Source organism: Parasteatoda tepidariorum, chromosome 9, assembly GCF_982258835.1.
Source record: "Parasteatoda tepidariorum strain Cologne lab strain chromosome 9, Ptep-v5.0, whole genome shotgun sequence".
In the NCBI taxonomy this organism is placed as follows: domain Eukaryota; kingdom Metazoa; phylum Arthropoda; class Arachnida; order Araneae; family Theridiidae; genus Parasteatoda; species Parasteatoda tepidariorum.
The window spans coordinates 4,438,620-4,456,230 of NC_141763.1; the positions used below are offsets into that span (position 1 = coordinate 4,438,620).

The 17,611-nt window shown below is 31.8% G+C and overlaps 1 protein-coding gene across 1 annotated transcript; it reads right to left on the bottom strand.

Annotated features, from left to right (window-relative positions):
* Positions 1–2,527: 2,527 nt before the first annotated feature.
* Positions 2,528–16,777, bottom strand: LOC147803266 (uncharacterized). Its single transcript, XM_087150689.1, has 2 exons — positions 11,564–16,777; positions 2,528–11,529 (listed from the first exon to the last, which is right to left on the bottom strand). Exon 1 carries the CDS (start codon positions 12,537–12,539, stop codon positions 11,697–11,699), a length of 843 nt encoding a protein of 280 aa, XP_087006815.1. The 5' UTR covers positions 12,540–16,777; the 3' UTR covers positions 2,528–11,529; positions 11,564–11,696.
* Between the last annotated feature and the right edge of the window lie 834 nt (positions 16,778–17,611).

Below are 17,611 nucleotides of genomic sequence, written 5' to 3' on the forward strand. Positions count from 1 at the left end.
ATAATCAGGCCCTGAGCACAGCTCATTTGTGAAATCTTCCATGCTTTTAAATTTAAATTGAAAGAACGCGTTATATTGTAAACATTACACGTAAAATATTTGACGGCGACCTTGTTCAAGATAAAGCGAAAAATTCAATTTTAAGTACTTACCCGGATGTCTTACTACGAATTTTAACCCCTAGCGCCCTCTGTGCTTAGCTTCATACGGTCCAACATCCACCTAGCTTTAGAACTTTAATTAAGGGACATAAATGTTTTAAAACCGAATGATATTTGAATTATTAGATGATTTATAACTACATATTGATAAAGCTGCTAAGAATTAAATCCTTCAGAATGGGGTAATATTTTTATAAGCAGTTCTAGTTTTCCTTTGAGCTTTTCTATTGGAAATTTTCATGTCAATTAAGTTTTTGCCAGTTTAATTACACCAAATAAAGTCGGACCTCTATTTAACGAAGTCGCTAAATCCCGATAATAAGTTCCTTATATAGAAAATTACCTTTTGATATACTTCAACACAAAACAGGTTTTCAATTCATAAACACTACACATAATTAGAATAGCAATGGATACACTTTTATCTCGTAAACTTGTATTTACTATTTATTTTATAAATCTTAACCATACAATAAATCTGTATGGAGCAAAACATTATAAAAGCAAAACATTATCCAGTGTTACACTATCGTACTACATACATTTTTAACTAAAAGAAGCTAAATTTAAGCATAAAATTAAAGGTGCATTTATTATAAAAGTAATTTTAAACATACATTACCACATGTGTTCCTAAAATCCGTCAATTTTGTTTTTAGTTTGAAATGCAAACAAAAATTTTGAAAGGGATTTCACCGCTTTATCTAAAAGTGGCTTCGAAAATCAATTCAAGGTCATATCTCCCATAAAATGCTTTAACAAGTTTGAAATATTTTAGGAATTGAAAGTGGATCAAGGAAAAGTTCGTTAAATAGAAAATTCACTTCGCTATTTGGAAGTTATTTTACGAAGAAATTTCCAAAATGCTCTTGGTTCCTCGAATAAAAAAAAATCGCAAAATAGAGAGATTCGCAATAATGGAAGTCCGTTAAATAGAAGTCCGACTGTATTCAACAAAACTCAGGAAATTTTGTTCTCAAAAATATCCGATGAGAACAGAAGGCAAATATTTCTTTGTGAAGGTTCATAGAGCTAAAGATCCTTCATTAAAAGCTTAAATTTGGTTACGGCTTACATAGTAACTAAATACCCCATGATTTAATTACATGTGCTTCCAGCCATTGTGTTGGTGGGGAAGTAATTAAAAATTTAAAATGCCTAACATATTTAGCAGAATTTCGCCTCAAAACATTTTTCTTCCTGAAATTTCAAGTCTTTATTATATAGAATATAAAAATTAAGAATCCTTAACAATCGTGTTTAGATAAGTCAGAAAACAATCTAGTCACTTTTAAAACCTTACTGAAGACTACACAAAACTCAAAAACTACAAAGATTACAGAACGAAACTTTTTAAAATATATAAAAAAAAAAATCAAGGTTAGACAAGTTTCTTTAAGCAAGTATAGTCTTGAAAAAAAATTCAGCTTTTAAATTCTTAACATGATTTTTTTGAAATTTTATTATTTATGCCCGACGGCATTATTTTTCATGCAATTTTACATTTTAAGAAAATTAAAGTCTGAAATTTCTTTAATTACATGAGCATAACATAAGTGCAGGTTAATTCCTTCGAAAGTAAACTCTTTTAACCAAAATTTAAAACCTTAAGTTTATGGGATGTCGAAAAATTATACCCCGATGCTTTTTAAATGAAATCGAAACCTAGACACTTTAAGAACAAGGATGGAACGAAATTTTAGGTTACAATTCAGAACTGCGTGGAAGAGAATAAAATATGAGCAAAACTAAATTTAAAAAATACATACCTCGTTATTCAGTTTTCAGACTACAACAGATAACTTTAGAACGAATACATTCGGAATCAGGCAAAAGCAACAAAGCAATTAAGGCTAGGTAAAAAGCTAGGGGATGAGAGTATCCTCGGCTCACACACTTCGGGATGACAATATGAGCCATTTTACACAGGAAAAAAGTAAGTAGATCGAAGAATAAAGATATCACCCTGAATAAGTTGTTCTAATAAGATTTTCACTAAGTAGGTGCCGATCATAATGACTTAAACTTGAGACCTCAATTATGTTACATAAGTGACAAATAATCATGCTTATTGATAGCTAATTCACTCTTTTGAACCATTACGAGTAAATCATTGAAAACCCTATCATTGAGACAAGGCACTTAATTTTTCGCATATTACAAAATTGAAACAGATATTTCAGAAATAGACTTCTAGCCAAATATGATCGCTAGCTATGGAGTTTCTCGTCAACATAGAAGACCCCGTTGACCTCATTCTAATCTTAAAGAATAATTTATCGGAGTTTAATTATGCTCCCTTATTGGAAAATCTTAACGCAACATCTTAGTAAAATGCTAGTCTACCAAAAAGAACAGAAACAAAATTTACAAGTATAACACATTTATTTAGATCTTAAATTACAAAACAAATGAAGTTCAAATTTCAAGCAGCATAAAAATTTTACAAAATTGCACCTTTTACAAAAGTGTACCTAGCAATTTAAAACAGACATATCTAAATGAAATATCAAAGCATTTACAACCACTTTTTAAATTTCATGGAAAAACTTGAAATACCAAACACATTTACAGCAGTATTTCAACATACTCATGATCAATATACCAGTTTTGGCTGTTCTAGTTTATACACTTGCACATTTTAAAAGAATAATATTCAAACTTCTGAAAGACCAAGACTTTTACTCTTTTTTTTAAAAAAATTAATTCCATTAAATTGCATATTACACCTTTAAATTGCATAACAAGAATTAGTTAACAAGAATTAGCTATAGTCAACATGACAACAATGTACAAAATTGACAAGATCGTAAAGAAGTTGAACAAGCGTTAAACAAGACATTTCTTTGTTTATTACTAATGTATAAATTTCTCAAGTCCTTCGAGATTTACTTAAAATACATATGAGAAATGACATGATCTAAACACATAAAGCTTTTAGCCTTCCTGGAGGACTTTGTTTAAACTAACCCGCATTTGCGTTACATGAGAGGAAAACCAGGAAAACCACCCACGGTTAGCTAGACGGTATGAAATTCTAACTCGCGATCCGTCTACCACTGAGGATATTTTAAGTTAGCACTTTGGTTTGTGCAAGCCTCGTATCAACCAGCCATTGATGGGATGGGATATTGAGTCATCTGATTGGGAGGCAAGTGCCCTATTGCTTAGTCACAGAAAGTTTACAGAACTTCGTCGACAGCACATAATCTGGAGACTTAACATTCAGTGCGACTTTGAAATGCTTCGAAGAGCAGAGGAAAATAAAGTTAATCGTCTCACCCACTAGTTCAGCAAAAAGTAATTGACACGTTCTTTTGTGCTGGTAACATTTTTCCATCCATTCACTCGTTTCCACTTCAAATCATTCGATTCTTTCTCGAAACCCTTCATCCTGTGTGGTCATAGCATCTCAACACTTGCACATCAGCCACAAATCAGGAATACAGACAATCCTGAAAAATACGAAAGACAAAAACAGTACCTTGGCACAAAAGAGCATAAATTAAACAATCTAATCCAATGAAGTAGAAAAAAATATTTACAAATCAATATTTTAAATAAATTATGTCATTGAACAAATTGAAGGATATATCTTCTGTAATACGTTTATCCTATCATAGCCCAGTATACAATACAAATATAATTTAGAGTTACATATCATAGATTAGAGTTTGTACAGTTACAAAAGTTCAAACATTTGCTTTTCATATATTAAAAGCTTCCAAATATTGGTGCAAAGACTTATTTTAACCTGCCGATAAACAATTATCTAATTATATAATTTGAAACAAATTCAGCGAGAAAGAGAAACGATCAGCTGGTATATCAATAATGAATTTAAAAGGCAAATTAAAAAATTTTAACTATGAGATGAGTGCTTTTAATAAAATACAATCACAAAATCAATATAATTTACTAAGTCAAAATTTATAACTAAGAGGTAAATAAACACACCGAAACCTTACTTCATTAATTCAAATTGAAAAAGCGCAAAAGGCAGCTGAAACCAAATTTGTATTATATAAAATTGAAATAAGACCAAAAAAATCTTAATTAAAAATAATTAATTAAATATAAATGTGTGTTTGCAAAACAGTACTTCATCAGGGGACACACTGCCTGCAAACACACAGGAGCCTTTCTGCTGTTAGTGGATTTAACCCAAACCAACTGTTACTGTTAGTTTTGGTTAAATTTTAGTTTGGTTAGTTTTGGTTAACAAAACTGTTAGTTTCGGTTAAATCCACTAACAGAAAGGCTCCTGTGTGTTTGCAAGCAGTCTGTCCCCTGATGAAGTACTGTTCTGCCAACACACATTTCTATTTTCATTTGTAATAATTATTAAGAATTTGTCTTATTTCTACTTTTAATAATATTAATATTCATGCGCGATTTGGAATTCTAATCCAAAATTCAGTTTTATTTCCAACCGTTTGTACGAACGTATCGTAGAATATAATTCGCCTTAAATTTAGAACTTCATATTTTCCCCACAAATTAGGATTTCTATGAAATAAATATTTTAAAACAGATTTAAGTAAAAAGCTTCAAGAAATTAGATGCAGATGTTTTAATTTTATTATTCCGAATGAACGTTAAAATTTTTATCCCCTATAAGTAACTTTTACAGACACCTTTAAAATAAACAAATTAAATAAAACTAACGTAACGCTACAACTCGTTATAACAATGAGCAGTAGAATTTTTATCATTTTAAGCAAATTAAGCCTAGATATGAAAAACTAAAATATTTATTAAATACTTGAAATTTAACGAAATTTGAAAGTTCATTAAAGTTTTAAATGACGTTTATTTTAAAATTGAATGGTGCATTTAAAGTTTTTTTTTTAAAGATTATGTACAACTTCAGAAATTAAATCATTTTGAAAAGAGGTTTTCAAAACTCTGGATCCAAAGTGAAGTTGGCCCCTTTTCAAAATATTTAAACTCTGCAGAATCCCTATAGAATTAGTTTTTGAAAACCTGATGTAAGAAAGAATGCAAACATTTCTTATATTAATGCAAATTTATCCGTATCAAATAGTCAGAAATTTAATAACTTCTACAAATGATAGATGGGGGTTAACTAGTTTTCTAGGGAAAAAAATTCAGGCATTTGTTTGCTTGTTTTTTAAAATTATTCCTAAACGGTACAATTTCGTATTGTGCAAACACTACACTTAAAAAACATTGATCTTAATTCTACTCACAGATACCGAAGCTTTCACCGTTACAGTTATAAACAATTGTCATTCTTGCATTTAAAAATATTGACTCTTAAAGCATAGAGGCCCTGGAGTTGACAAATTTCGTAAAATTTAATATAGCGTTATTCTTTTTAAAATTCTCCATTATATTGCATTCCTTTAACAAGAATTAGTTCCAGTCAGTATGACAACAATGTACATAATTGATAAGACCGTAAAGAGGTTGGACTAGCGTAAAAGAACAAAGTCATTTCTGAGTTTCACTAATATCTCTAAACTTATAAAATAATTCTCTAAGAATTTGAAAATTTTATAGTTACATATGAGAAATAACGTGAATAGTTTAAAACTAGCCTTCCTGGAGGACTTTGTTTAAACTAACCCGCATTTGCGTTACACGAGAGAGAAACCAGGAAAACCACCCACGGTGAGCTAGACGGTATGGGTCGCGATCAGTCAACCACTGAAGATATTTTATGTCAGCACTGTGGTCAGTGCAAGCCTCGTATCGACCAGCCATGGATGGGATTTAAAATTGAGTCATCTCATTGGGAGGCAAGTTTCGTATTCCAGTGTTAATAGCAAGTGCCTCATTTCCAGAAAATTTACGAAACTTCATCGACAACACATAATCTGGAGACTTCACATTCAGTGCGACTTTCATTCGAGTTTTAAAAATAGCTTCCTCGTCTCACCCACTAGCTTAGCAAAAAAGTAATTGACACGTACTTTGTGCTGGTAACATTTTTCCATCCATTCACTCGTTTCCACTTCAAATCATTCGATTCTTTCTCGAAACCCTTCATCCTGTGTGGTCATAGCATCTCAAAACTTGCACATCAGCCACCAATCAGGAATACAGACAATCCTGAAAAAAAACAAAAGACAAAAACAGTACCTTGGCACAAAACAGGATAAATTAAACAATCTAATCCAATAAGGGAGAGAAAGAAACAAATATTTAAGAACAAACATTAGTAAGTTTTTGAACAATATGAAGAGTATACCTGCTGTAATACATTTGTACTTCCAAACATCAATGAAAATTTAATTTAGAGTTTCCCATCATAGATTAGAGATCGTACAGTTGCAAATGTTCAAACATTTTATTTTTCACATACTAAAATCTTCAAAATAAATATATATATATTAGTGGCAAGATTTATTTGAACTTTCAAGCAACATTCTAGAGAGTAGAGTCGTAATAGCCTTGTAGTGTATATCTACCACAACAAAAATATAATTCCAAAACACTAGTACGTAAGAAGTGTTAACTCAATTCTATTGTGGGATATCATTTCATAGATGAATGTTTACATTGTCTATAACTTCTCTCCGCATAGCCTAAAGCTTTACTAAAACAAAACATTTAATTAAAGATACTTAATTGAATATTTCATTTTAAAAATGTATTGAACTTTAAAAGTTTGAACTTTATACCTGATTCAGGTGCTTTCGATGTTTACAGTATTCAAGATACTTAATAGTAAAGCGGGAAAAATACTATGTTGGAATTGTTTATTTTAAATGTCTACATTGTCATTCACATTTGAATGTTTGTCAAATACAGAAGAGTTATTCAATTAAATTTTGATTGATGAAACGAATAGGAAAGAAGAACAAATTAATATTTAATGACAACTGGTTTTTCAATTTGTTTAGGGTAATTTTAAAAGATACGGATATAATTTCATAAAATCTACTGTAATTAAAAGATCATACAGACTATTAAGAAATACATACAGTTAAAAGCTAGAAATTTTTTTATTTCTAAGACTAATATCATTACAAGCAACTGAATTTTAACATATTAAAAATGAAAGTTAGAAATATCTTACTAATTTAAAAATATCAAGTGCTTTCCTAGTTTAAGTAGTGTTTAAACCAAAATTAGCTTATGCCTGCTTACTTTCTTTTTCTCACAGAACTGAACGATTTTGATGACTAAATGGCTATAGGTTAATGGTTATGGGTTAACATCAAAAAGTAAAATTTTATAAATTTGTTATATGCCAACAAAAATTTTATCCCTTTTATTTGACCAAAATGTATTTTTAAAAATTCTGTTAAAGTAGTGAGAACTATTTATGTCGATTCTAGGCAAACTAAAATTTTTCATTAAATCAAATAATTTAACTTTTCAGCGGAAATTAAGAGCTTTAGTATCACCTTGAATAGTTAATAAAATTTGGGTCTACAGTTCTTTGTAGACTACTATTTAAGGATCGTTCATTTAGATTCTACTCTTCTGGTCAGGGCATTCGATTCTTGCAAATCCTCGGTACAATGTACCAATCTTAATTTCAGCCTGCCTCTTATTCGAGTCAATATCGGCATCGAAATTTTGAATGTTAAGGACTATCGGCAAATGTCTCCAGAAAATTCTATGCAGAATGTACAGCTCATTTTAGGTGTTTAAGTGTAATGTATATAAATGGTACAATGAGACTTCTGAAAACTATTCCGAAAAATAGCTATTATATTGTCAAGCAATTTTAACATTGCCAGGTTTTCTGAACCCTATGTGAAAGCAGGTTAATAAAATTTTCAAACATTCTTCGCAAGTATTTCATTCTGATATTAAGCCAGATTTTCAAATTGAAATTTTGGTATCAAAATTGTTATTTGTAGAGACAGAGCTCAAGCCTTTAAAAGCTAATCTAAAAATGAAATTAAAGTTTAACTCAAACTTTAAACGGCGCCCGTGAAAATTTTCATAATTGTCCCATTTTATTCCTTAACGAATCTTACTTAGAAGTAATGTTTTTCTACATCTGGAAAATATCGTAGATGAAATTAGATAATTCAGAGTACTATGAACGTCAGTACTCTACAATGCTAGTAAAGTGCTGGGTGGCTTTTCAGGGCACGGACCTGCAACCTTTTGTTACAGTCCAGGACCTTACTCTTGACCACCTCAGCCTTTTAAAAGTTAATTTAACGAGAGCGAGAAAAACTTAGTAGCTAATTTAACAGTTAGATTTCGCTGTAAGCGCAAGGGTACTTCAGAGACTTCAGGTCACGGAAATGCAATCTACCATCACAATCCGGGTCCACCCAGTTCTTATGACACCCCTGCCCTTACTGCACCGTAGTCCGAAAAACGAAAAAATCCCAAACGGTTGGACGAGTGAAGTTCGAAGAGGTAGCAGAACGGCCGTGTACCACTACCAATTCGGATTTCACACACGTTCAGTGCCATCTATTGGAATTTTTCGTTTCATAATACGTTTTTGTTATACAATGACATATTTGCCTGACATATATTTTTCTTTTCGTAAATATCCAACGAAAGACCAAAATTTCCTTGTAGACGTTCATAGTGCTCAACATCCTCTATGATTACAAAATTAAATGAGAGCTTTCTGCTAATTTAGTTATTAATGAGCCCTTCTATTATTTAACACAAAGATATAGGCAAAATCTGCCAACTGTTTAGAGCCAGCGTGACTAAGAATTTTTCCCGTGAAACAAAAATAGAAATAAAACGACGCGTTGTTTCTTATTGTTGTCTTAATGAATTTAGAAGTTTTATGCGATCAAAATGAGTACAAAAAAGCAATAAAAGAGACCTGTTCTCACATTTGTCCCACAAACCCGAACTATGTCACAATCACATGAAAATATCTCCGAGAGAAAAAATGAGAAGCATTCTGTGTGCTACGAAAAAACTAACTGGAGACAAGAAAACAATGAGCTGTACAGAGAAGCAAAAATTTGAGAAAGAGACTGCATTGAAGTAAACGGCAACAAATTTGATTGACAAATCTACTGACCTATCCTTCCTACTAACCGGACTCACATTTTAAACAAACTAGAACCAGAGGCAGATTCAATTTGACTGCATGAATGGAGGTTTTGAAACAGCAAAAGTGAATATCTGGAACATGCTGGCTAAGATGAGGGTAGAATTGAGAAAAGATTCTAAATGCCTCGACTCTCGAAGGGCTGCTGAGTCATTAAACAATAAATGCCGCCGAATTTCACTTAATATGTCACCCTTCAAAGAGAAGACTACATTCCCAAGTATAGCATTGAAAAGTGCATATTAGTGGTCAGTTAGAAGTCAGAAACTGAAATTAGTAAAGTGAGTTTAAACATGTTGTAGAGTTGATTTTAAAAAAAATTGGACTATACTAGGCTCAAAATTGCAGAAATAAAATAACTTTGCAAGATTTTAAACAAGGTTAATTATTAGATCGCTCTGTTGGTGGAGAATAGAAATAACATTCAAGTCTAGACTATCAGATTGTTATGTAAGAAAACTAAATTAAATATTCTAAACTTATCTTAAGCAATGAATCGAATAAAATTTTATATTCATGTGAATTTCAAAATATAGTAAAATAGACAAGTTTGATATTACTAGTTGCTTCAAACGCGAATGATATTTCTAACTTCATTTAAAATAATTTAACTAAGTAATTGTTTTACTTACGACACATTCATACTTATTAGAAAAATAATAAATTTGTTAATATTTGCTTAATAAGTGGTATAATTAACATTGGTAGTTGGATGTACAATACCCAATACAAATTTTGATGAATTAGTATTAAATTTTTAAATGACACACCTGCTTCATTTAAGGTAATTAAAAGATGCTTTAATAGACAGATTAATTCTTTCCGTCTGCTCCATTACATTTAGGATTTTTGGGAGTAGTAAGGGCCAAATGAATACCAAGAGCTTTATTTACACAATGAAAAACTTCGAAATTGAACTGCGTTCCCAAATCTGATAACACCATAGCAGGTCTACCATTATTAGCAATATGATCAATTAAATGTTGAGAAACTGCCTCAGCCGTTAAACTGTTCAACGGGAATAATTTTACAATTTGAGAGAAGTGATCTAAAATAGTGAATACATATACACAGTTTTTGATGGAGCCAACAATATCAAATGATATAAAATCATTGGGTACCTTAGGAATAGGTAAAGATTTAAAAGGAGGCTGGGGTATACCATAATTTTTGGTACGTAGACATACATCAGTATTATGGATGAACTGCTTATCCCATTGGTGAAGATGTACAAAAGGCTCAGAGAGAAATATATTTTGTAATTGATTAAAGGCATTTTGATGCTCCTCTCTTCACTGAAATTTTGAGTTTTTAAGGGTTACTTGAATTAACACATTGGTGAGTTTAGAATAATTAGGAATCAGGTGGCTGTAAAAACCACAAACACCAAGAAACTTTTGAACATGTTGAGAAGTTTTAGGGGGCTTAAATTGAGTAATCTTTGCAATATTAATATTGATAGGTTTAATGATATTGCGAAAAATAACGTCTAACGAAATACGTCTAACGAAAAATTCCTAGAAAAAGTTATGGAATTACTTTTTAAAGTTTTGTAGTTTTTAACCTACATATATCGTAATGATTTCAAAACAGACTGCTTCAGAATAGGATGAGTGACGTAGTGTGGGTATCCCGAGTCTGATTGGTTGTTAAAGCGCGGCAGTTGTTTCCGTTAGCAACTGTTCTTTGCATTCTATTTAGAGTAAGCCAATCTTGTCAAGTATAAATTCACTAAAGTGATACATTCTATTATCCTTCACAAAGATTATATCGAAATGATTTCAATTCTTTCCGGAAATATTTCTTAACACAAAGACAGGTATGAAGCCATAGAGAACATAATTTATGCATCGAAGTTGCCAGGTTCACAAAACAAAAATTTATCACGTTTTACAACAAAGTACATAAATAATAAAACTAAGAAATTATATTACCTCATATTCGATGAGCCATACGAGGCTGTAATTAATTAACCTTACATTACTTAACATTAACTTATGGGTGTAAATTTAGCTCAACTTGAAACGTTCAACATTACATAATGAAGACATTCCTTAATGAAAACGTTAACCTAATGAACATTCCTAAACGAATCCAAATCACCGCAGAGTTTTGATACGATATACCTTCAAGTACAGAAAAAAACTATTTCACCATTGACGCTATTAAGATAGTTTTGTCACTTTATCATTGATGACTGCTTACACGCGTGGACAGATTCATATCACAGAAATTATTCTAATTTCTATAAGGCATAACACTTAACTAATGCAATGAGCTGCAGCAAACTGCTTAAGCAAGCTAATCTGAATAGTTTCGCTACGCTAAGAGGTTAAATTTTCTTTGAGAAACCTGTACATGAGAAATAACCTTTTCTTTGATAAACATGCACATATGTGAAATAACCTTTTGTTTGAGAAACATGCACATACGTGAAATAACCTTTCTTTGAGAAACATGCACATACGTGAAATAACCTTTCTTTGAGAAACATGCACATACGTGAAATAACCTTTCTTTCAGAAACATGCACATGTGTGAAATAACCTTTCTTTCAGAAACATGCACATGTGTGAAATAACCTTTCTTTCAGAAACATGCACATGTGTGAAATAACCTTTTCTTTCAGAAACATGCACATGTGTGAAATAACCTTTTCTTTCAGAAACATGCACATGTGTGAAATAACCTTTTCTTTCAGAAACATGCACATGTGTGAAATAACCTTTTCTTTCAGAAACATGCACATGTGTGAAATAACCTTTTCTTTCAGAAACATGCACATGTGTGAAATAACCTTTTCTTTCAGAAACATGCACATGTGTGAAATAACCTTTTCTTTCAGAAACATGCACATGTGTGAAATAACCTTTTCTTTCAGAAACATGCACATGTGTGAAATAACCTTTTCTTTCAGAAACATGCACATGTGTGAAATAACCTTTTCTTTCAGAAACATGCACATGTGTGAAATAACCTTTTCTTTCAGAAACATGCACATGTGTGAAATAACCTTTTCTTTCAGAAACATGCACATGTGTGAAATAACCTTTTCTTTCAGAAACATGCACATGTGTGAAATAACCTTTTCTTTCAGAAACATGCACATGTGTGAAATAACCTTTTCTTTCAGAAACATGCACATGTGTGAAATAACCTTTTCTTTCAGAAACATGCACATGTGTGAAATAACCTTTTCTTTCAGAAACATGCACATGTGTGAAATAACCTTTTCTTTCAGAAACATGCACATGTGTGAAATAACCTTTTCTTTCAGAAACCTGTACAAATGATTCCATCACTTGGTCATGTGTACAATTTACTTGAAGAAAATTTAGAGTTAAATACCTCATGAAAGACATTATTTACAACCATTTTAAAATATTTTCAGTTGTATTACAAAAAGTTAGTGAAACCCCAAAAATGTTATGTTACACTCTGCTTTTGATCTTAAGTAGATGACACCAGCTTTTCTGTTGAGTAAGACAAAAGGTTTATAAAGGTAATAAGCTATGATACACATAATCAATAAGCGTATCTTTACTTAACAATTTAAACAGTTTTCAATGCATAGTATCAGTTCCTAAAATAAAGTTTTGTAAGAGGTACTAAAAAGCACAGATGAAAAATTAGAATTTGATTTACCAGTATAGAAGCTATCAGATATTATACAAATAAATAAAATTTACAGATTTGAAAATTGATATACTTATTACGCAAGTTAAAATACATTTTCTAAGATTTGAATTTAATTTTGTGGAAGTTTAGCAGCATAGAAGAAAACAGATTCACGCAACATTACACTGGATTGCAAACAAGTGATAATATATTACTATAAATTCCAAAATTGGTGTTTTCAGCAGCAGAAACACAGATGTTGTATAAAGTGGTTTTAAAGCGGCTTATCCGTTTAGGATTTATTTCAGAAGTAGCACATATTCATAAAGTTTTTTTTTTAAAGGAGACGTTTCATAGCTTCTAAACCAAGAGTTTAGACAATTAAATTTTCAATCATAATCAATGGATATTTTCTTTCTGTGCCGTAGAACACAGAAAAGTAACCAACTTTAAGAAAGAAAATTTGCAAGCTCTAAGATTTACATTTAACAGATCTAATTTCATAAAATTCCTGATAGAAGGACGCAAGTCATTTCTAATTTAAATGGGAATAAATATTATAGTCTACTAATAATGTTTACGGCTATTAATTTTCAGCTCCGTTGACTTGGTAATTTCGAACCCAATCCAGAAGACAAGGTAACTCCCGGATCAAGCATAATGAGAAATTTGCCTTCATGGAGGGTTTTATGGAGGAAGGAACTAACCCCCATTTGCTTTACATGGAAATTACAATTACGAAAACCTTCAACGGTTGGCCTGATGGAACGGGAACTCTAACCCATGATCCGTCTACCACTGAGTATATGTCATGTCAGTCCTGGGTCGGACCGAACCGGGTGCGGAATTCGAATCAGACAGCTATCACTGGGACCAAACTAGGGTCACCTCATTAGGAGGCGAGCGCTTTATTCTTTGAGGCGCTAAGGCTCTGGTTATGATAAATAGTGAAAAATGACACAGAGTTAACGTTAGTTTGGTTATCCCAAAATACTCCCTTAAAAATTTCAAATTAAATACAGAATGCGGCAGATACCTAGATCTGGCGCTCTTAACATCTCCCGTGAGTCCCCTGAACTTTAATTGCGAATCCCCACTTCTAAATTTTTGGAAAATTTAAGGAGCAAAGTTTCCGAATGATCATTTAGAAATTTTATTAGCTTTTATTTAAAGGGCCCTGGTCAGCTTAATATTAAGACACACAGCTCCAGGTGAAATTTAAGCATCCCAGGTGTTCGGAAAGTACTTATAACTTCAATTGCCAATAATTCTCATTCAGAGACAAAAGCTATGAAAATTTAGACTGTTCTAGTCGAAAAAAAAAACTTTGAAACTTCCATTATCATGCAATGTAGTAAAATCATGCACTCCACATATTTTAGAAACTTGGTAAAAATGCAGATTAAAGATGAATTCTTTCGTTAAATGAGGGCGAACCTGACTGCATTTTCATCTGTTACGGAACTAAAAGGTATCAGTGCTCTAACTAATTAAAACGGATTTGTAGGCGTAAAAATGTACTAAAATGGCTTTGAGAGATTAATATTACTGCGATAATTTTTTCAATTTTATACACTTTGAATGCTCAAAGTTTGCCTTAAGAAATGTTTCAGGAAACCAATTTCAGAGAGAGAGAGGGTTTCTATTAATTTCTTGAAACTTTGAATAGGATTTAGATTATAGTTTCTACTTTGTGACTGTTATTTACAACAGTAGCGAGAAAGCATTGAATGATAATTATGAACAATTTCGTGCAACTTCGATACTGATTAAACAAACAGTGGTATTTAGGGAAAATTTCTTTTAATATTTTTATATTTACATAAACCACTTGAAGATTTGAAACAAATGCAAAAGGTGAAAATTTTATAGTTAAAGAAGGTAATAAAAATTTAATTTTTACAGTTATGTTCGTTTCTGGTTCTTTTAGTTTAATCTAGTTACAACAGTTATGTTCCTTTACTATAATTATTCTATATTCCATACGTTTCGTTACACGGAATCATATTTAAACGTTATAAAATACATTTAATTACAAGTTTTAAAACTAAATATGAAATTAAATGTCTGTCGAATTTAAATGTCGTATTTAAAGATTTTTCACAGGTGATTTAATTGTATAAAGTTGTTAAACGGGAATGTTTGGTCACCGCAGGAAACTAGTAGACCCACGAACCGGGTTTGTTCACGGCAATCTTTTGATAAATACGGCTTTAACGGGTATTTGACGTCTCCTACGTAACAAACAATATCAGGCAGGGGAACCAGCCACCATAAAGAAGCAATGTGCATTCAATGCCCAATTCTTCAACCCTACTGATGCACTAAAGCCTGTTTGATTGGCATAACAAGTTAAACCCGTAGTAAAAATTTAATTTTCTTTAAAATGAAGTACATAGATTCATGGACTTTAATCACTGTAACTGAATGTCTGTCTAGAACAAATTATCCTAGAGAAGCTTGTTATTTTAAGCCTGTTCTCTGTTAACCGTTTGAGTGCGGTGAAGCTTGTTATGTGCCGAAAATGAGAAGACACTGTTTTGGTTAGAATAGGTTGGTCAGTAGTTGGTTGGTAGTAGTTAGTAGTTGGTGGTAGTTGGTTAGTAGTGTTGTACGCATTTCATTCCGCACTATTAGCATAGATATAAGAAAACTCTTCAGCACTCAAACGGTTAAAGTACTATTTCTTAAATTAAAAATTTTGCAATTAAAATTTAAAAAAATTCGGCTTTTGATATATATTTCTACAGTTTTTAATTGTGAATATTACTTAATTTTTAAAACTTTCTCATTCAAATTTGCAAATATATTCCATAATATATGAATACATTATTCGAACATAAATATTTTTAGTATTTAAAACCGAATAAAAGCTCTCAACTTTAAGAAACTGAAAATTCAAACAAATTACGGTACTCTAATCACTATGAACGTTCAAGTTGCAAGTAAACACTTAAAGCAATAGGGTCTTTTTCAGCCGACTACCGCTACCAGTTCGTAAACGCTCAGCCGTTCCGGAACTCTCCATTTCTCGCCTATTTACCAGTATTATCGAGGTACTCTTGTTTCTATTAATTCTTCTGAGTCTTTCATTAGAACTGGTGAAAACTTACTGATGAACGTTCATAATGTCTTGTTACTTTTGCAAAAATCTTGCATTACGATGATCTGAAGTATCCCTCGTGAAATATAAGAGTTACGTTTGCACAATTTAACTCTCTCCACGCTTTCCCTCTTCGTTGCCATGGTTTCAGGAAATTTTGCTTTCTTACTTCGGCTATACGTTTCGGCAGGAAATTTAAATATACTGCCGTGGGAAAAGTATATTTCCCGAAACTATGGTAACTGAGAGTAGAACTGGTCGTATAACTTTGGAGGACCGTTTCGTCTACAAAGAGTATAGAAAGCTTTTATTTTCTCTCATGGCGTTAAAATTTAAATTAGATGCCAGTAATATAGATTGCAGATTAGTTTGATACTAAAATCTCCAATTTGGAAGAAATTTTGTTCCGCATGAAAGCTTCGCTTATAAAGCTATAAAAATATCAGAAATATTGATCTTATATCGAAGGTAATTCTGATTTCAAAGTATATGAAGAAACTTTAAAAGAACTATTGTTCAAAAGTGTTTAAACCTTCTTAATGTAATCTCCAGACTAATTTTACAATATTGCGAAATCCGATAAAACTGAGATTTAACATTCTGAAACGGAAAAGAAAACTGCCTTAATACTTTGCCACGAAAAAAGGATTTTGAAATTTAAAACGAATTTAGCGAAAACTAGAATTATGTTAAATTAATTGTTTTACTTTAGTGTTTATTAAATTTTATCAATTTAAATCAATTTGGCTCCGTGAATAAAGAATTAACCTGAAACTAATTAGTTATAGTATTGACAGTAATCTTGAAGAATCTAAGGATAACCATGGGGAGAAAGATAGCATAAACGATAAATGGAACTCTTTGAAGGAAACAATCGTTAAGACTTTACCAGTCTTAACGATTGTTTCCTTCAAAGAGTTCCATTCGAGGTTGTTGGAAAAGCTAAGAAAACTAAAAGGAAAGATTGGTTTGATTGTGAATGCTACATGATAACAGAAAAAAAGAATGAAGCATATAAAAAGATGCTGAATAAGAGAAATGCTGAGATCAAATACAAAGAGGCAAGAAGGGAGGAGAAGAAAATTCATAAAACAAAAGGCATTTCTCGAGGATCTTTTAAAAAATGTTGAACATTTAAGGGGATCTAATGAAAGCAGAGCTTTCTTTCGGGAAATAAACATAGGACGAAAGGAATTTAAACCCAGAACTACCTCATGTCGTGACAAGTATGGAGCAATCTTGACTAGCAAAATGCAAGTATTGGAGAGATGGAATGAGCATTTTTATGAACTACTGAATGGAGTTAGTGATGAACATGAACCACCTACAGAAGACATTGAAATTTATAACCAACATATTGTGGAACCGCCAACATTAGAAGAAGTCGATGACGGAATAAAAAAGTTAAAGGACAATAAAGCACCAGGCCCCGACGAAATCCCATCAGAATTTCTAAAAAATGGGGGAACAAGTGTCACGAAGAAAATATATGATCTGGTACGAGCTATATGGGAGCAAGAATTAATCCCTGAAGAGTGGAAAACCAGCATGACCTGTGTGATACATAAGAAAGGAGATATACTGGATTGCTCAAACTACAGAGGAATTAGCTTGCTCTGTACAAGTTATGAAGTATTTTCTAACATCCTTTTCAAAAGACTCTCCCCACTTGTCGAGAATATAATTGGAGATTATCAGTCCGGATTCAGGAAG

Excerpts from the sequence above, each read along its gene's own strand:
- LOC147803266 (XM_087150689.1), bottom strand. The coding sequence starts at position 12,539 with ATGTCTTTCATGAGGTATTTAACTCTAAATTTTCTTCAAGTAAATTGT.